The sequence below is a fragment of the Quercus suber genome, unplaced genomic scaffold, assembly GCF_002906115.3.
Source record: "Quercus suber isolate HL8 unplaced genomic scaffold, Cork oak 2.0 scaffold_60, whole genome shotgun sequence".
NCBI classification, from domain to species: domain Eukaryota; kingdom Viridiplantae; phylum Streptophyta; class Magnoliopsida; order Fagales; family Fagaceae; genus Quercus; species Quercus suber.
In genome coordinates, this window is record NW_027069525.1 from 1,197,107 (window position 1) to 1,213,371 (window position 16,265).

General features: G+C 34.2%; 1 protein-coding gene and 1 non-coding gene across 2 annotated transcripts; both read left to right on the forward strand.

Annotated features, from left to right (window-relative positions):
* Positions 1-903: 903 nt before the first annotated feature.
* On the forward strand, positions 904-2,617 carry LOC112010650 (uncharacterized). Its single transcript, XR_010628672.1, has 3 exons — positions 904-1,137; positions 2,157-2,332; positions 2,509-2,617. It is a non-coding gene; the product is annotated as an uncharacterized LOC112010650 (transcript).
* A 10,596-nt stretch (positions 2,618-13,213) lies between these two features.
* Positions 13,214-16,265, forward strand: LOC112010649 (cinnamoyl-CoA reductase 1). The gene is made up of 6 exons (XM_024042997.2): positions 13,214-13,402; positions 14,175-14,344; positions 14,528-14,713; positions 14,884-15,046; positions 15,446-15,635; positions 15,835-16,265. The coding sequence occupies exons 1-6, from the start codon at positions 13,273-13,275 to the stop codon at positions 15,965-15,967; spliced, it is 972 nt and encodes a 323-aa protein (XP_023898765.1). The 5' UTR covers positions 13,214-13,272; the 3' UTR covers positions 15,968-16,265.

Here is a 16,265-nt window from a genome sequence, read left to right on the forward strand (position 1 = left end):
AAATTAAAAAAAAAAAAAAAAAAAAAAAAAAAAGCACTTCACAATCGTGAGCCTTTCTCATATAAAAATATTAATACTATTTAAGAGTTTAAAATAAAATAAAAAATCTTATCCAGATCAGTTTTTTATTTTTGTTGCCAAATCATCCGTGTAGTTACAACATACAAGAACAACCGCTACTCTTCATCAATTCTCTTTTGATTCTAATCCAAACGTTAGATTCAAAGAATCAAAGGCTAATCAACAAATACATATCTTCACCTTTCTTCCTCTCTCAATTTCTCCCTAGAGAATTTTGAAAACAATATATGTACTACACAATACTGAATTATATCGTTGTCTACCAATCACTTAAACATTGATTACTATGTTAACAAAATTGCCAAAAACCGATGATAATTAAGAAATACTAGCCTCTGAGCACGTGCGTACTCAGAAGGTTTTCTATTTTTTAGATAAAGATTAATTATTTGCATTACTACATTTTTCAATTATAAAAATATCTAGGGGTCTGATGAGTGTTATGTGTGGATAAAGGTTAATAATTTTAATATTTGGTATAAACAAATAACACTCATTATACTCCTAATTATTTTGTGATTAGAAAATGTAGTAATTTCAAATTATAATAGATGCAAATTATTAACTTTTAAAAAAAAAAAAGTAAAAGAGCGTCACGTGCATGCTCAGAGACTAGTGATATTTTACTGTGTTGAAAAAAAAAAAAAAGTAAAAGAAGTAAGAACATTTATTCTACACCGATATAGGCTACTTTTTAGGCCCAAAAATGACAACTTGGGCTCATGGGCTGCCTCTTGCTTTGGTCAGGGTATCTCCTCCAACCCCAGTTGGGTCCTTTTGGACTTTTTGATACTAAAAAAATTGAAACAAAAACAAAATGTCAAAAACGGCAACTAGCAGTAGGAATCTTCATAGTTCATAGAACAGAGACGAAAAGAAAGAGAGAAGAACAGTGCGATTGACTTAGTTTGTGGGTGATCCTTGTGTTTGGAAATGGCCGCTGAGAGCGAAAGGGAAATGTATGTGTAACGGGTGCAGGAGGGTTCCTTGCCTCATGGCTCGTAAAGCTACTTCTCTCTAACAACTATATTGTCCACGCTACAGTTAGACAACCCGGTAATTCATTTTCCTTTCTATCTCTCTCTTCTTCTTTTTTGATACATTTAAAGTAAGGGAGGAAGTATTTTAGATTTCTTTTGTATATTTGATTCTTAGTACGTCTGACTTCTTAAGTATTACTGTTTCATCAGACTTACTATGGACTATTTATATTGTTTCAGCTTATGATTGCTTGGAACAAAATTCCTATATATATATATATATCGAAAATGAAAATGCATTAAATGCTAATATAAAGCAAATTATACTAGTAGATAAAAATAGAAACAGAAAATACTAATGTAAAATTTGCTATTAGTTTCAGTGCAATGAGATACAGGGCCTTTGACTGCAATATCTTGCATATGCTTTCCTATGTGTGAGAAGGAATTTTACTTCAACCAGGACATTTTTTGTAATCGTTTGCAATTGGAATAGACACAATTTTTCCACATGTTTTATTTGTGTAAAATGTAATATAATCATGTCAAATATTTTTTTTTTAAGAAAAGAAAAAGAAATGTAATCATGTCGAATAGTTTTGAAAACAAATGAACTAACTTAAAGAACTATCAAAAGTCAATATATACTACAAATTCTCTATAGCACTTTTTGTGTTCCACTTTGTACTCTATCAGTCTAGCAATCATAACTTGTCATGTATTCTTTTTTACTTTCTTTATAAAATAAATGTAGTTTAAAATGGGAGTAAAAATTCAGACACACGGTGGAATATAAAGCAGAACACAAAAAGTGGTAGAGAGGATTTGTATTTGTCAATATATATTAAGAATTTTATTTCCATGGGATGAATAAGTGATTACAATGAAGGGTGGGAGATTTGAACCCTAGACATCTTCATTAGAAACACTAGGAAGTGTCAGTTAAGCTGTAATGCTCTTAGCAGCTACTTACAGTTTTAGAATGAATTTGTATCAAACGAAATTTTTTAATCTATCTAGGAGAACTGTAATTAATTTGCTGCTAAATCATTTTTTGAATGCTTCTTAAGATGACTTCTAGGAAATTGTGTGCAGGAGATGTGAAGAATGCTCATTTGAGTGAATTTGAGAACGCATCCACAAACTTGAGACTATTCAAGGCAGAATTACTGGATTATGACTCCATATGTTCAGCAGTTGAAGGGTGCATTGGAGTATTCCATGTTGCTAGTCCAGTTCCAGTTCCTAAAACCACAGTACCAAACCCTGAGGCAAGAATACCTATCTATGATTTCCTTTTCACCATTAATAAATAGTTTTGCATCAATTAGTAAAAATCTACTAAGATGCCCTTAATAATATAATTATATTACCTTCCTAAGGTAGTAAATAAATTATGCATAGATTTTTTTCCTTTTCACACTTTTTTCATATATATTTTTTGAAGGTAGAAGTGATTGAGCCTGCTGTAAAGGGCACACTTAACGTACTGAAAGCGTGTCTTGAAGCAAAAGTTAAGCGAGTTGTTGTTGTGTCCTCTTTTGCTGCTGTGGGCAATTTAGGTTTTTTTTTTTTAAATTGTTGTGTTTTTTTTTTTTTTTGTTCTCTTCGATTGTTAAATATTATCCTATTACATTATAAAGACTTAAATATATCATATAAAAATATAATATTATTCTATTACATGGCATGATTTGGATAATTTGGAATTTATTGTAATTTGGTATTTATTCTATTACATATCATGAATTTTTATAGTGCTTAATTTAGATGTTAAACTATGAGACTTTACTATTTTTTTTTTTTTTGTTAATCCTTTGTGGTGGACAAAGTACTCTTAATACTTGTATTCGAAGTACTTTATATAATGCCATTTATTTAGAGAAAAGAAAAGGTTAGCCAAACGAAAATAATTTGATATGTGACAAATTTTAGTTTTCGCAATTTCTTTTCTTTTTCTTTTTTATAACAATGCATATATAGAAATTTAATTCTTAGATTTTGCTAATAATTGTTTATTTGATAATATGTTTTGGGTTGGTGAAATTAAAATTTATGCAAAGAAAATAACCTTAATAGATTATCAATAAGAAATTGTTTTCCTAATTAGTCCAATTAATCATTATTAAGTTTTATTAATTCTTTTAGTTACGTTTTTTGGTGTTTTGGATTGTAGGTAAAAAAATAAGGTTTAAGAAAGTTTGTTTGAAATTAAAAGAATCATTTCTAAATTTTATATTCTTTTTAATGATTCACAAAATGTTATAAATAATTTTTATTAAAAAATGAATATTTTCGTTAACTTGCCTTTTGAATCTTTGAGAAAAATTGTATTGTTTTTATTTTGATACGATAAAATTTATACTTATGATTTTTTCTATATTACATTTATGATTGTCCCTATAATAAATAAAAATATGATTATAAAATACATTACTATTTATTAAATTAGTTTAAATTGTAAAAAAAAAAATTAATAAAACCACCATAAAAATAATTATTACGCGCGGGTTCGCAGCTAGTCTATATATATATAATAATAGGTGAAGCTAAGAGAAACTGAAATTAGAATTCCAAATTAGAGTTCCAATTTTGCGTCATGTGTTCTAAATTATTTATTCTTAAAGAGTTTTATTTCTTAATTTTAGAATCAAATGTGGGACCACATAATAAATATTCATCCAAATAAGTTATTAAGTACAAAATCCAAAGAGTGTAGAATAAATGAATTGTAAAAAATAAAAAAAATAAAAAAATTAGTGCTTCATAATCATTTTTTTTTTATATAAAAAAACATGAACAATTTATAAATTATACCTAATAATATCCTTACAAAATTTTTTAAAGAGTTAACAAAATATATAAATGACTATCAATAGTATTTAAATTATATATATATATATATATGAATTATATTATGCATCTTATTATATATCTTTAAGTATATTCATGCATATGCATGGGATTACAAGCTAGTTATATATAAAAGTTAAAGCGTAGCATTTATTGTTGTTACGCTCTTGTTGACATTCTCCCTTATTTTTAATTCTTTTTATATTATTAATTTATCAACTTATTATTATATTTTCTCTAATTTTTTTTTTTCATCTCCCACTACTATCTACCTTAATATCACTTTTCCTCTATCTCTTTATCTTCTTTTATTTTTTCTTTTTCTTATTTCCCTCCTCTTACTATAAATGTACAATTCTCTTTTCCATTCTATTCATTGTTTTTTCACACACAAAAGGTTCTCTCTCTCTCTCTCTCTCTCTCTCTCTCTCTCTCTCTCTCTCATTTTTGATGAATTTTTTTAATACTTTTTCTTGCATCTCTACTTTACGTTGATGAGTTTTTGTATTATTTGGAACTCTTCTTTGAGTTGATGTGATTAAGTTTTGTGTTTTTAAATTGTTATCTTTTTTATTCTCTTTGATTTCATAAATGTTATCATATTGCATTATAAAGATAGTATATAAGAATATAAAATTATTTTATTACATAATGTGTTTGGATAATTTGGTGTTTATTACTATTTTTTTTTTTATTTCTACTTTTTTTTCTACTTATATTATTTTCAATAAATTTCTTTTTATTCTCGCCACGTTTTCTCATGAAAAGTGGTTATTTTATTTCTCTTGATCTTTTGCTCTTTTTTGCAACTCTACTTTATATTAATGAATCATTGTGATTTTTAAAACTCTATTTTGGGTTCATACGTTTTAGTATTATATTTTTTTAGTTCTCAATCACAAGTACTCTCTCTCTCTCTCTCATTCTCTCTCAAAAAAAAATTAGAAAATAAATTATACACATTCAGTAGAAGCTTAATTTGAGTTTTGATTACTATGATAATCTCTTTTAAGAAAATGAATAATTTGAATAATTTATTTAAATAAAAATTATATATACATACATAAATACATATGTAACAGCGAAAAAAACAGTTAGTCAACAAATGGAAATAAATGAAGGTTTTACTGCTTGCTATCACAATAAATTTGTTTAGAAATGGGAAGTCAAATTTGATTATGATATCTAGTGCGCGAACTTAGAATGTTTACTTCATAGAATTGAATAAGAAAGGGTGCCTCTTTTATTAATTCACAGTTTAAGAACTGGTTAAGAAAAAATACAAGTGTTGGACCTCGGGTCTAGTCCAAGGTTGGGTTTACAAATGGATAGATTCTTTTCTTTCTATTTTTTTATCCTTACTCTGCATCTGGAACTTTCTCTTACTTTTATATCCAGTTACAACTTATCTGGATCTTATACTTGAAGGCCTGAGATTGCCCTTCCAGAACTCTGGTCCTATCCAAAACATACTAGCAAGCTTTACCCTATAATCTTAGCTGTGCCACCATTATTTATGGTCATTTTCTCATTAATGTAGCCAAAGGAATGGGTGTCTCATATTTAATACGGAGAGGATAGCTTTTATACCCTTCTTTCTTCATCATTCTCGTATTTTGTGCCAAGTCTGCTTTCTTTCCTTTTTGATGTTTTAACTTTATGCATCTCACATAACTAGTGCTCGTCACCAAGGTCCAAGGTGTATCCTCGGAAATAACCTTGACTGCCTATTTAAATTAGATTTAGGATCCTTGTCCCCACAATAGCCTACCAAAACCTCATTTTTTGTTCCTGACCTAGAAAAGTGAGGTTTTGGCTAATAAAAGTTGTTAACAATGGCACACTCACAAATAGGCTTCCACGTGAGCACATCTTTTCAACTGACTATGACCCACTCCTGACGCTTCGAAATCCCTATCTCTGCAATAAATGCAATAGGCAGCTTGCTGTTTCCCACGTTCTACAATGAGATCGTGATCTAATGGCTCTAAATTCGTAATCAGAAAGGGTGAGAAGATTACCGCTCCTTTTTTCCCAACCTATATATAGAGAGATGTGAGGTTCTTATCTCCATTTCACCTCCCCAAAAGAAGAAAAGAACATAAATATGCCCCGAGCACTCGATAACCTCATCCGAAGAGTCCTTTTTCCCCAAATTCATAAGTGTGCATTTTTGTTAACAAGAGTTCTTCCCTTATTCTTTCATACTAGTAGATTTTTTTTTTCCCTCAAATAGGTAGATTTTTTAGTTTGGTTGACACTCCTGAACACCGAAAGGAGTTTAAAAGATATTATAAGATTCCTAGCAATGTGTCAATACAGCATTGCAACCCAGGTGAATAGCACAAGAATAGGCCTACCAGAGCCATTTCAATTCCCATGATTGCCTTCATTGAAGGTGGTATGAGGATTCCTATGGGTAGAGTTACTAGGGATTTTTTAAATCTTTTTAGGTTGTGCCCTACCCAACGTGTTCCAAACATGTTTAGAAAATTAGGTAGTGTAGATGCACTGAATGAAAAGTTGGGTATACATCTTACCCATCAGGACATAAACTGGGTGTACAGTTGTCAGAAAGGCGTCGATGGGGGGTATTACTTAAAAACTAGGGTTCTCGCAATTAGGCTAATCTTTTTTCTCCCCAAGATGAACAAAGGCATGGACGAGGACTTTCTCATCGTTTTAGGGGAGTAGTACGATGAACTCCATTGTCCTAACCAGGATGGAACTCCAAGTGGGATGGCTTAGGGACACTTAAAAAGTCTATGTTAACTTAGGGAATTCTATAAACAGTTCATTTACATATCCGCATCATCATCGTTCCAATTTTGTGTACATATATTTTTTTTGTCTAACTTGCTAAAATTTGAGCTTGTCTGGCCCGTAAATTAACATGAATTCTTATTTGATCTTCCTCAGATAAAAAAGCCACTACCAAGAGACGAAGCTCGGTGAACTACGATCTATTGAATCGAGTTCTGAGGTTCGAGATCTTCCTACATCAGGACAGATAACTTCGCATAGTTCACGTGATTCTGGGTTTTAAACCCATCTCCAATCGCTTCCAAGTGTCAAACCACGTAATCAAGGCCCGAGATTCTCGTATTGTCCTAGTTGACGTGGCTATTAAAGGATTTATACACAAGCCTCCTCTAGAGAGAACACAATTAGTCAAGCTTCCTACCTTCAAGGATCCTCAACCCATCGTAGAGGAAATTACATCCTCAGACCAAGAAACTGAGACAGAATCTGAGGATAATATTTCAGAGGAGGACACTATAAATTCCATTCGAGACGAGAATTTTGAAGTTTTTACTGTACAGACGAGTCTGAGGAGGAAGGACTCAGCCCACATCCAGCTACAACCCTAGTTAGTGAGGACCAAGAAGTTATCGAAGTGCTTGAATGGATGGTGATAGAGAAGACATTGCCAGATCTACTCTCGCTACTAGAATCCCACGCTGGGACCACAGCTCCCAAGGTCCCAATAGTTCCCAAGCCTCCAACTCCAAGTCCTCCAGCCCCTACACAAATCGAACCAATTGATAAAAAATGAAAAAAGGACAAGAAAGGAGGTAAAGGCCCCATCGAAGAGGGCGAAGTCCAAGAGGAAGCACTTCTTGAGCCCACCAAGGTGGCGAAGACCCGAGCCTAACAAAGAAGGGGAGGGGAAAGCTCGGACAATGTTTCTAAGCGACGATCTCAGGTTCTGAACTGGAATCCTGCGTTTGAATTGGACAGCTCGCCTTTCCGTGAAAATGCTTCAATTCGTAACTTCGACAGCGAAAGAGCGGGCTATGTGGCCAATGTTGTGGAACAAGTGCTTCTTCTCCCAAAGGAAATCGATGAACTTTGGAACCTGAAGAAGCATGAACTCTTCCTATTCGTAAAGAAGGAACTTGTTCTGGTAAGATTTCCTTATACTTATTTTTCTACCTCCAAAACTTCATTATTACAGTCTCACCCATTATATGCATACCTTCCTACTAATTTCTATCTCAACTATTCGTGCACAAGCCACCTAAGTAGCACATGTAGCAGAGGAGTGGGTTGACCAAGCATTCCATGATCTAAAGGACAAGGAGTCCAAGCGCTATGCCGCACAAAAGTTTTTGACCTTGACAGACAAGAAGTTGAAGGAGACTCTCCTCAAGTTGGCAGAATGCGACAAGGCCAGAAAGAGTGCTAAAGCCTCAATAGAGAGCCCGAAAGGCAAGCTCGGGAGTAGCTCTTACAATTAAGGGAGGCAGAGAGCTAGCTCACAATTGCTCAAATGACCACCTCTGAGCTGAAGAAGGAGCTAAGCCAGAAGGATGAGGAGATGGATAAGGTTAAACAAACCGCATATGACTAAAGGCAAAAGGAGACTGAGGCCCACCTTAAATCTCAACTCCCTGTAGTATGTTGTAGCTTTTGCCTTCAAACCTGGATTGAGGCCCTCAATGCTGGTGGAGTAGACCCTGCTTCTAAGCTAAGGAATCCAGAGAAAGCCTTCTATCCTCCAACTATTAAGGCGCGTCCAGCCACTCAACCTTTTGTCAGTACTTCTGGCCCGGCTCCAACGAGCTCCACTGATAACCCCCCACCAAAGTCCAGCGCTATTGCTCCTGCCTAACCCAAACCAACTGAACAACAACAGAGCACTACTATCCCTGCTAAAGCCAAGCAAACCGAGCCACCTGTCTCTAAGCCTAGTGCAACGGCTCCACAAAGCATCAAGGTGGTAGCCAAGGTGCCTCAAACAGAAGAAGGCTCCTCCACAGCTGTCTCAATGACTAAAGTGGCTCCCCCTACTCCAACTTCGATTGCTGAGGCACAACCTGTCATAGGAACAGGGAAACAGAAGACTCCCAAGGCTTAAGGAATTTAATAGTGGGATTATTTTGCTACTTTTGTTGTTGCTTTCTTTTTTTTTTTAGCAGAAGGCATTTTGTCTCTTCTTTTTTATGTGTACCCAATTGAACTTCATTTAATGAAAGACTTTTGTTGGAACCTTGTCTTACTAATTTGTACTGATATCTTTATGATTTACTATTTGTTTACCATACCCATACATAATTGTGTATTTGTACTGAGGTGTTACTTTCCTGAGGTAGGCGATATGAGAAATCGAACCTAACCAAGGTCAGATTGAACACAACAAACATAGCTTAAGTGTTAATTTACCCTAGGCAGGTGACCCGAGGAATCGAATGTAGCCGAGGTTCTATTTAACATAAAAAAGAATCTAAGTGTTAATTTACCCAAGATAGGTGATCCGAGGAGTCGAACCTAGCCGAGGTTCTGTTTAACATAAAAAAGAATCTATGTACTAATTTACCCAAGGCAGGTAACCCGAGGAGTCGAACCTAGCCAATGTTTAACATAAAATAATCTAAGTGTTAATTTACCCAAGACAGGTGACCCGAGGAGTCAAACCTGGTCAAAGTTCTGTTTAACATAAAATAATCCAAGTGTTAATTTACCCAAAGCAGGTGACCCAAGGAGTTGAACCAAGCCAAGGTTCTGTTTAACATAAAATAATCTAAATGTTAATTTATCCAAGGCAAGTGACCTGAGAAGTCAAACCTGGCCGAGGTTCAGTTTAACATAAAATAATCTAAGTGTTAATTTACCTAAGGCAGGTGACCCAAGGAGTCGAGCGTGACCGAGGTTCTGTTTAACATAAAATAATCTAAATGTTAATTTACCCAAGGTAGGTGACCCAAGGAATCGAACCTGACCAAGGTTCTGTTTAACATGAAAATAATCTAAATGAGACAACAAGTATCTTAAAAACACATCTGATTGCATAAAAAATAAATAAATAAATAAACCCTTACAATACTGTTGGATTAGAAATAATACTTTTGTAAATTGTTTACATTCCACGAACAAAGTACAACAAGTCCATCCAAATCCTCTAACCTATAAGCCCCCACTCCAGCTATTGAAGTTACTCAATACAGCCCCTCCCAATTAGGACCTAATTTTCCCCAAGAAGGGTTTCTTGCACTCCCAACAACCTTTCACATGACCAAATCCCCTGGAATAAAAGCTCTAACCTTTACATTTTTTCTGAACCCCTGCCTAAGCTTTTGCTAATATTGCACCAACCTAATTGCAACCACCTCCCTTAGTTCCTTATCCAAGTCAAGGCTCTGAGTAAGGAATTGCCATCACCAAGGGGTTGGTCAGATCTCAAAGTTGGGTACCCTATTTCTGTAGGGATAATTGCCTCAACTCCATAGGTCATGGAAAAAGGGGTCTCACCCATGGATCTTATTGGTGTTATGCAATAGGCCCACAGAACATGGGGTAGCTCATCCACCCATCTTCCCTTTTCATCTTCCAATCTCTTCTTCAAACCATCCAGTGTAACCTTGTTTGTGGCCTCAGCTTGCCCATTACTCTGAGGATATGACAGAGTAGAGTATCTATTCTTTATTCCCAATTCGCAGCAGTATTTTCGAAAAGCCTTGCTATCAAACTGAAGTCCATTATCCGAAACAAGGATGCTCGGGACCCCAAATCTTATGATGATATTCCGCCATACAAACCTTTTTACATCTTGATCTCAGATATTTGCTAGTGGTTCAGCCTCTATCCACTTAGTAAAATACTTAGTAGCCACCAAGAGATACCTCCAATTCCCTATGGCTCTAAGGAAAGGTCCTATAATGTCCAATCCCCATTGGGAAAAAGGCCTAGGGCTACTCAGTGGGTTCAGCAATCCTCCTAGCTGATGAATGTTAGAAGCATACCTCTAACATTGTTCACATTTCTTAACATACTTCTGTGAGCCTTTTTGCATGCTCGGCCACCAATACCCCTTGTATGGCTACCACAAATCCCTTCATGTAATTCTTCTAACAACATTTCAACTGCCTCGGGATGAACACACAACAAGTATGGTCTTGAGTATGAGCGTTTGTATATTTTTTAGACCTCAGAAAACCAAAACCTTGGCGCCTTTCTACGAACCTTCTCTGCCTTGACCTGGTCCTCGAGTAAAATTTCATCCTTTAAAAATGCAACCAATGGGTCTTGCCAGCTAGGGCCTACCCTCATAGAATTAATCTCTACTAGAAACGACTCATTATAAGTGGGCGACACATAACTCTCTACAAGCACGATCTAAGGTAAATCTTCCCTACTAATCGTGGCCAAAATTGCTGGTGAATCAGCATGGGAATTCTTGCCTCGAGGAACTTGCTCAAGTGTAAAAGAATGAAAGTCCCTTGACAATTGCTTTACCCGTCCTAAATACCAAATCATCCTCCAATCCTTCGCTTCATACTCCCTTTGGACTTGTCCAACTATAAGTCTTGAATCATAATATGCTCTTATAATCTTGCCACCAAGCTTTTGCATAGCCTTCAGACTTGCCAGCAAAGCTTCATATTCTACTTTATTATTTGTTGCTACAAACCCGAGCCAAAGTGACTTCTCCAAAGTAATTCCATCTAGTGAAACCATCACAATTCCTATTCCTGATCTCTTCTTGTTTGCTACACCATCCACAAATAATTGTCAGGTACACTCAGCTACTACTGTTTCCAAATGCACAAACCCTTCGAGTCTTCCCCCACCTCCGAGTTTCCCAGTTCCTCAGTAAATTCTGCCACCAAATCTGCTAGAACCTGACCCTTCATAGCTGTTCGAGGCATACACTTGACATCGAATGCTCCGAGCATGGCCCCCCACTTGGCCACCCTTCCTGTATAATCTAATTTTCGAAGTAGGGCCTGTATTGCCCTAAAGATTACATTTATATATTCATAGTCTTTGTGTTTAAAAAGATTTTCATTTAAATTTAGTCGTACCAAATTGGACTAAAATGCTATCTTGATGTGGCTCAATAAAAGCACAACAACAATAAATGATATACTTGGCTTTTTAATTATGGCGTTTTAGACTATTACTTTTACAACTTGGTCAAACAAAGAGCAAGTGATTATATTTATACCTTGTTGGGTATATTTCTTCACCTCTCTAGCTTTGCAACATTTACTTCCCTTGGAACTTATAGTGTACAAAAATGATTATGTTATACAATTCTTTGTCAAAACCAGGTTTTGACTATGATCTGAACATGGAATATAGCCAAAATGCCAACCTCTTTTATCCAACATAGCTTTCATGGAGATCATAATGATAAAAATTATAAGAGCACAACTAATTTCTCACCATTTTCACAACTATTTGATGTAGTTGTCTGTGGGTGCTTAAAAAAAAAAATCAATGAATCCATATGAAAATGACAAACAATCAGTCATAGTCTGCTACCATTTGATCTAAGTGCAAAATGGGTTCTTTTGGCTTCTCTTTTTTTTTTTTTAAACAAAATTAAGCCAACCAATTCTCGTGCATATGAAGTCTAATTTGTTGGAAACCTTGTTATCAAGTGAAAAAGGCGTCAAAAAATGTTACTGTAGCAAACTTGTAAATTTATATAATTATACACCAATTAATATGAGTCATTTTTAGGTAAAATTGTGCAAATTTGACACATTTTCTATTATACACCCACTGATATAAAATGCTCTAACGCTACGTTTTCTTGTTGTTTCCCAAACCTCTCTCTCTCTCTCTCTCTCTCTCTCTCTCTCTCTCTCTCTCTCTCTCTCTCTCTCTCTCTCTCTCTCTCTCTCTCTCTCTCTCTCTCTCTCTCTCTCTCTCTCTCTCTCTCTCATAGTTACTACGTTTTCTTGTAGTAACTATGGACCATTCCTATCTTGAACAAAGTTTCTTTCCAAATTAATTTAGAGAGAAACTCGTCAAACTTCTCATATATCTCTTTTTGAGTGTGAAGTTTCAAAATCTAACTATTGAATTTTATGTTCCTTATGTTCTTAACATACATATCAAATATCAGTTTAATCAGATGTTATTTGCTATTCGATCGATAAACTTATATTTTATTTACAATTTTAAATTACAAAAACTTGAAATTTTATTATTTATTTAATGACATAAAAACTAATATTTGATCTTCTTGAAATTTATAAACATGAAATATGTAATAAGAACATTCAATCAAACAATTAGATTTTTAAAATTTACCCTTAATATAAAGATATATAAAAAAATTTGAAGGCTTTTATTTTAGAGAAAAACTTTGTTTCCCAGTCTCCTCCAACCCAGTTGGGTCCTCTTAGGTTTGGATGGGCTGGGTCCTTCCGGCCTTTTCCAGTTCTTACTTTGAGCGAAAAAAAAAAAAAACACTAAAAAACTAACAAAAACGTTTAAAAAAAAAAAAAAAACAAAAACAAAAACAAACAAAAAAACACACTTAAAAAAAGAAACAAAGAGAGAAGAACAGAGCAGTTTGACTTGTTGAGGTGGCCGATCATTGTGTTGGAAACTCATTTTGGAAATGGCCGCTGAGACTGAGAATGAGAAGGGAAGAGTGTGTGTAACAGGTGGAGGAGGGTTCCTTGCTTCATGGGTCATAAAGATACTTCTCTCCAAGAACTATTTTGTACACGCAACCATTAGACTACCCGGTTATTCACTCACTTTACCTTCTCTCTTTTACTTTCTTCTCATCTTTACTTTACATCTTTTTTATACAGTTAGAGGAGAAGGGATTTATTTTGTATATTTGATTCTTACTTACTTAGTATGCCTGACTTCTTAACTAGTATTACTGTTTCATCAATCTTGTAATTGGCTATTGTATTGTTTCCACTTATAATTGCTCTATGAAATGAAATAAAAATGGTAATATAAACTATAAAATGGATTATAGATAAGAATAGAAACCGAAGATGCTAATGTACATTTTCTTTCCTTCTAATGTAAAATTATGCTATAACTTTCACCGCAATAAGCTTACAGGGCCTTTGACTACTATAACTCACTAATGTGTGTGAAGGAATTTCATTTCAATTAGAAAAAAGAAAATCGGACATTTCTCATATCAGTTGCAAATTGAATAGACTCAAGTTTTCTTCATGTTCTATTTGTTTGAAATGAAATATAATATGTTAAAATTTTTTTGATAGGTGAAATATAATCATGTTGAATACTTTAAGAAACAAAAGGACTGACTTTAAAGAACCATCAAAAGTGAACATATTGTAAGAATTATTTCATGGGATGACCGTATATATAAACTATAAATGCCATTTTCCACTTTCAGTTTTAGAACAGATTTGTATCAGACAATTTTTTTTTTATAAAACAATTCCCCCTATCTAGGAGAACTATAATTAATTCGCTGCTCAATTATTTTTGGATGCTTCTTAAGATGAACTTCTTGGAAATTTTGTGTAGGAGATGTGAAGTATGCTCATTTAATTGAATTTGAGAACGCATCCACAAATTTGAAACTATTCAAGGCAGACCTACTGGATTACGACTCCATATGTTCTGCAGTTGAGGGGTGCATTGGAGTATTCCATGTTGCTAGTCCAGTTCCTTCAACCAAAGTCTCAAACCCTGAGGCAAGAATACCTAACTATGACCTCTTTTTCCCCATTAATAAATAGTTTTGCATCAATTAGTACAAATCTACCAAGACAACCTTAATAATATAATTATATTACCTTCCTAAGTTATTTAATATATTATGCATAGATTTTTTGTTGCATTCCATTTTACAGTTTTTTCATATATCTTTTGTGAAGGTGGAAGTGATTGAGCCTGCTGTGAAGGGCACACTTAATGTACTGAAAGCATGTGTTGAAGCAAAAGTAAAGCGGGTTGTTGTTGTGTCCTCCGTTTATGCTTTGATGTTGAATTCAAGCTGGCCCAAGGATCAAGTGATGGATGAAACTTGTTGGTCTGACAAGGAATATTGTAGAACTACAAAGGTAACTAACCACAAAATACAATTTTATGTTGAGCTTGTTGCTCTATTTTGTACATTGCGTGATTCCAATACAAATTATAGTAAAATAAATTGCATACCAATTCTGAAATATAGATTTTGATAAATTCTTTCTATATTTATACTGAATGACCTAGTTCTAAATTTTTCCAGAACTGGTATGGTCTTTCTAAGACATTAGCAGAAAGTGAGGCCTTAGAATTTGCAAAAAGAAGTGGCCTTGATGTTGTAACTGTATGTCCTTCCTTTATTTGGGGCCCAATTCTGCAGCCTACAGTGAATACAACTAGCTTGGTTCTCATTAAACTTCTGAAAGGTACTTGCCTGTAATATATTATCTTTATTGTAATCTTTCCGTGCTTTTAAATGTATGAGTGTTTATAAATATAAATATGATAATACATGTCACATTTTATAATTTTATATACAGGTGAAAATGTGTATTTTGCGCTGTGCATGTATTTATGAAACGGACTAATAACGTCTCAAGTTAAAGTTTCATGCTTTAATTTTTTTCAGGTCCATATTTCTAAGATTGCTACTGCTTCTTATATATTTCCATGCCATTCATTGTGCCTTGCTTTGCCACAAGTGGCTCCAGTGATTCTGATTAGTATATTAGAGAATTTAGTTTTTTTTTTCCTAAACATGGCTTCTTTTTTATTTGTAATGAAGGGTATGCTTCTCTCATCTTCTACACTTAATTACTATGCAGATGGTTTTGAATCACTGGAAAACAAGCTTCGATTGATTATAGATGTACGTGATGTAGCTGAGGCACTACTCCTAGCCTATGAGAATCCTGAGGCTGAAGGAAGATACATATGCACGGCACACACAATCAAGGCAAAGGATATTGTTGACTTACTAAGGAGTATATACCCCAATTATAACTATCCTAAGAAGTAAGTTTCTCTATCGATGCTATTTATTATTAAGGTGATTTTTCAATGTGGTATATATTTATTGATCAACATGGCTACGTGGTCATGCAAAAGGGTGAACAACTAACAATCATCCCATGTATTTTTCTTTTGCTAGTCGTTTATGTAACATATTTGGCTGTCTCAACTCATTGATTATGGACTTCGCTTGTATTGGCAGCTATACTGAAGTTCCAGAAGAAGGAAGGCTGAGTTCCGAGAAATTGCAAAAATTGGGTTGGAGTTTCCGGCCATTGAAGGAAACTCTAACTGATTCTGTTGAAAGCTATCGCAAAGCTGGAATAGTTGATTGAAAAGCAAACCACAGTTTGGCTTAATGCAATGATTACAAAGCAAACCTAAGTTTGGATAATAAGTGATTATCAGAATTAATTCTGTTAGACCAAGTTTTATTCTTAATCTTATTATACTCTCCTATGTGGTAACCTTTTGAGATAATAAGTGAGTTTGAATCCTATTTCATTATACCTCTTATTTAGAGTAAAAAGGAACTCTAGGTGTGGGTTCTTACTCATTGTTGGTTTATTTAGGCTCAACTAATTATTGTGACACTCATGGTTGTGGTAGTATATTACGAGAATTTTTATGTCA

Excerpts from the sequence above, each read along its gene's own strand:
- LOC112010649 (XM_024042997.2), top strand. The coding sequence starts at position 13,273 with ATGGCCGCTGAGACTGAGAATGAGAAGGGAAGAGTGTGTGTAACAGGT. Across the intron at positions 14,714-14,883 it reads AATATTGTAGAACTACAAAG|AACTGGTATGGTCTTTCTAA; the intron begins GTAACTAACCAC and ends AAATTTTTCCAG. Across the intron at positions 15,047-15,445 it reads TCTCATTAAACTTCTGAAAG|ATGGTTTTGAATCACTGGAA; the intron begins GTACTTGCCTGT and ends ATTACTATGCAG.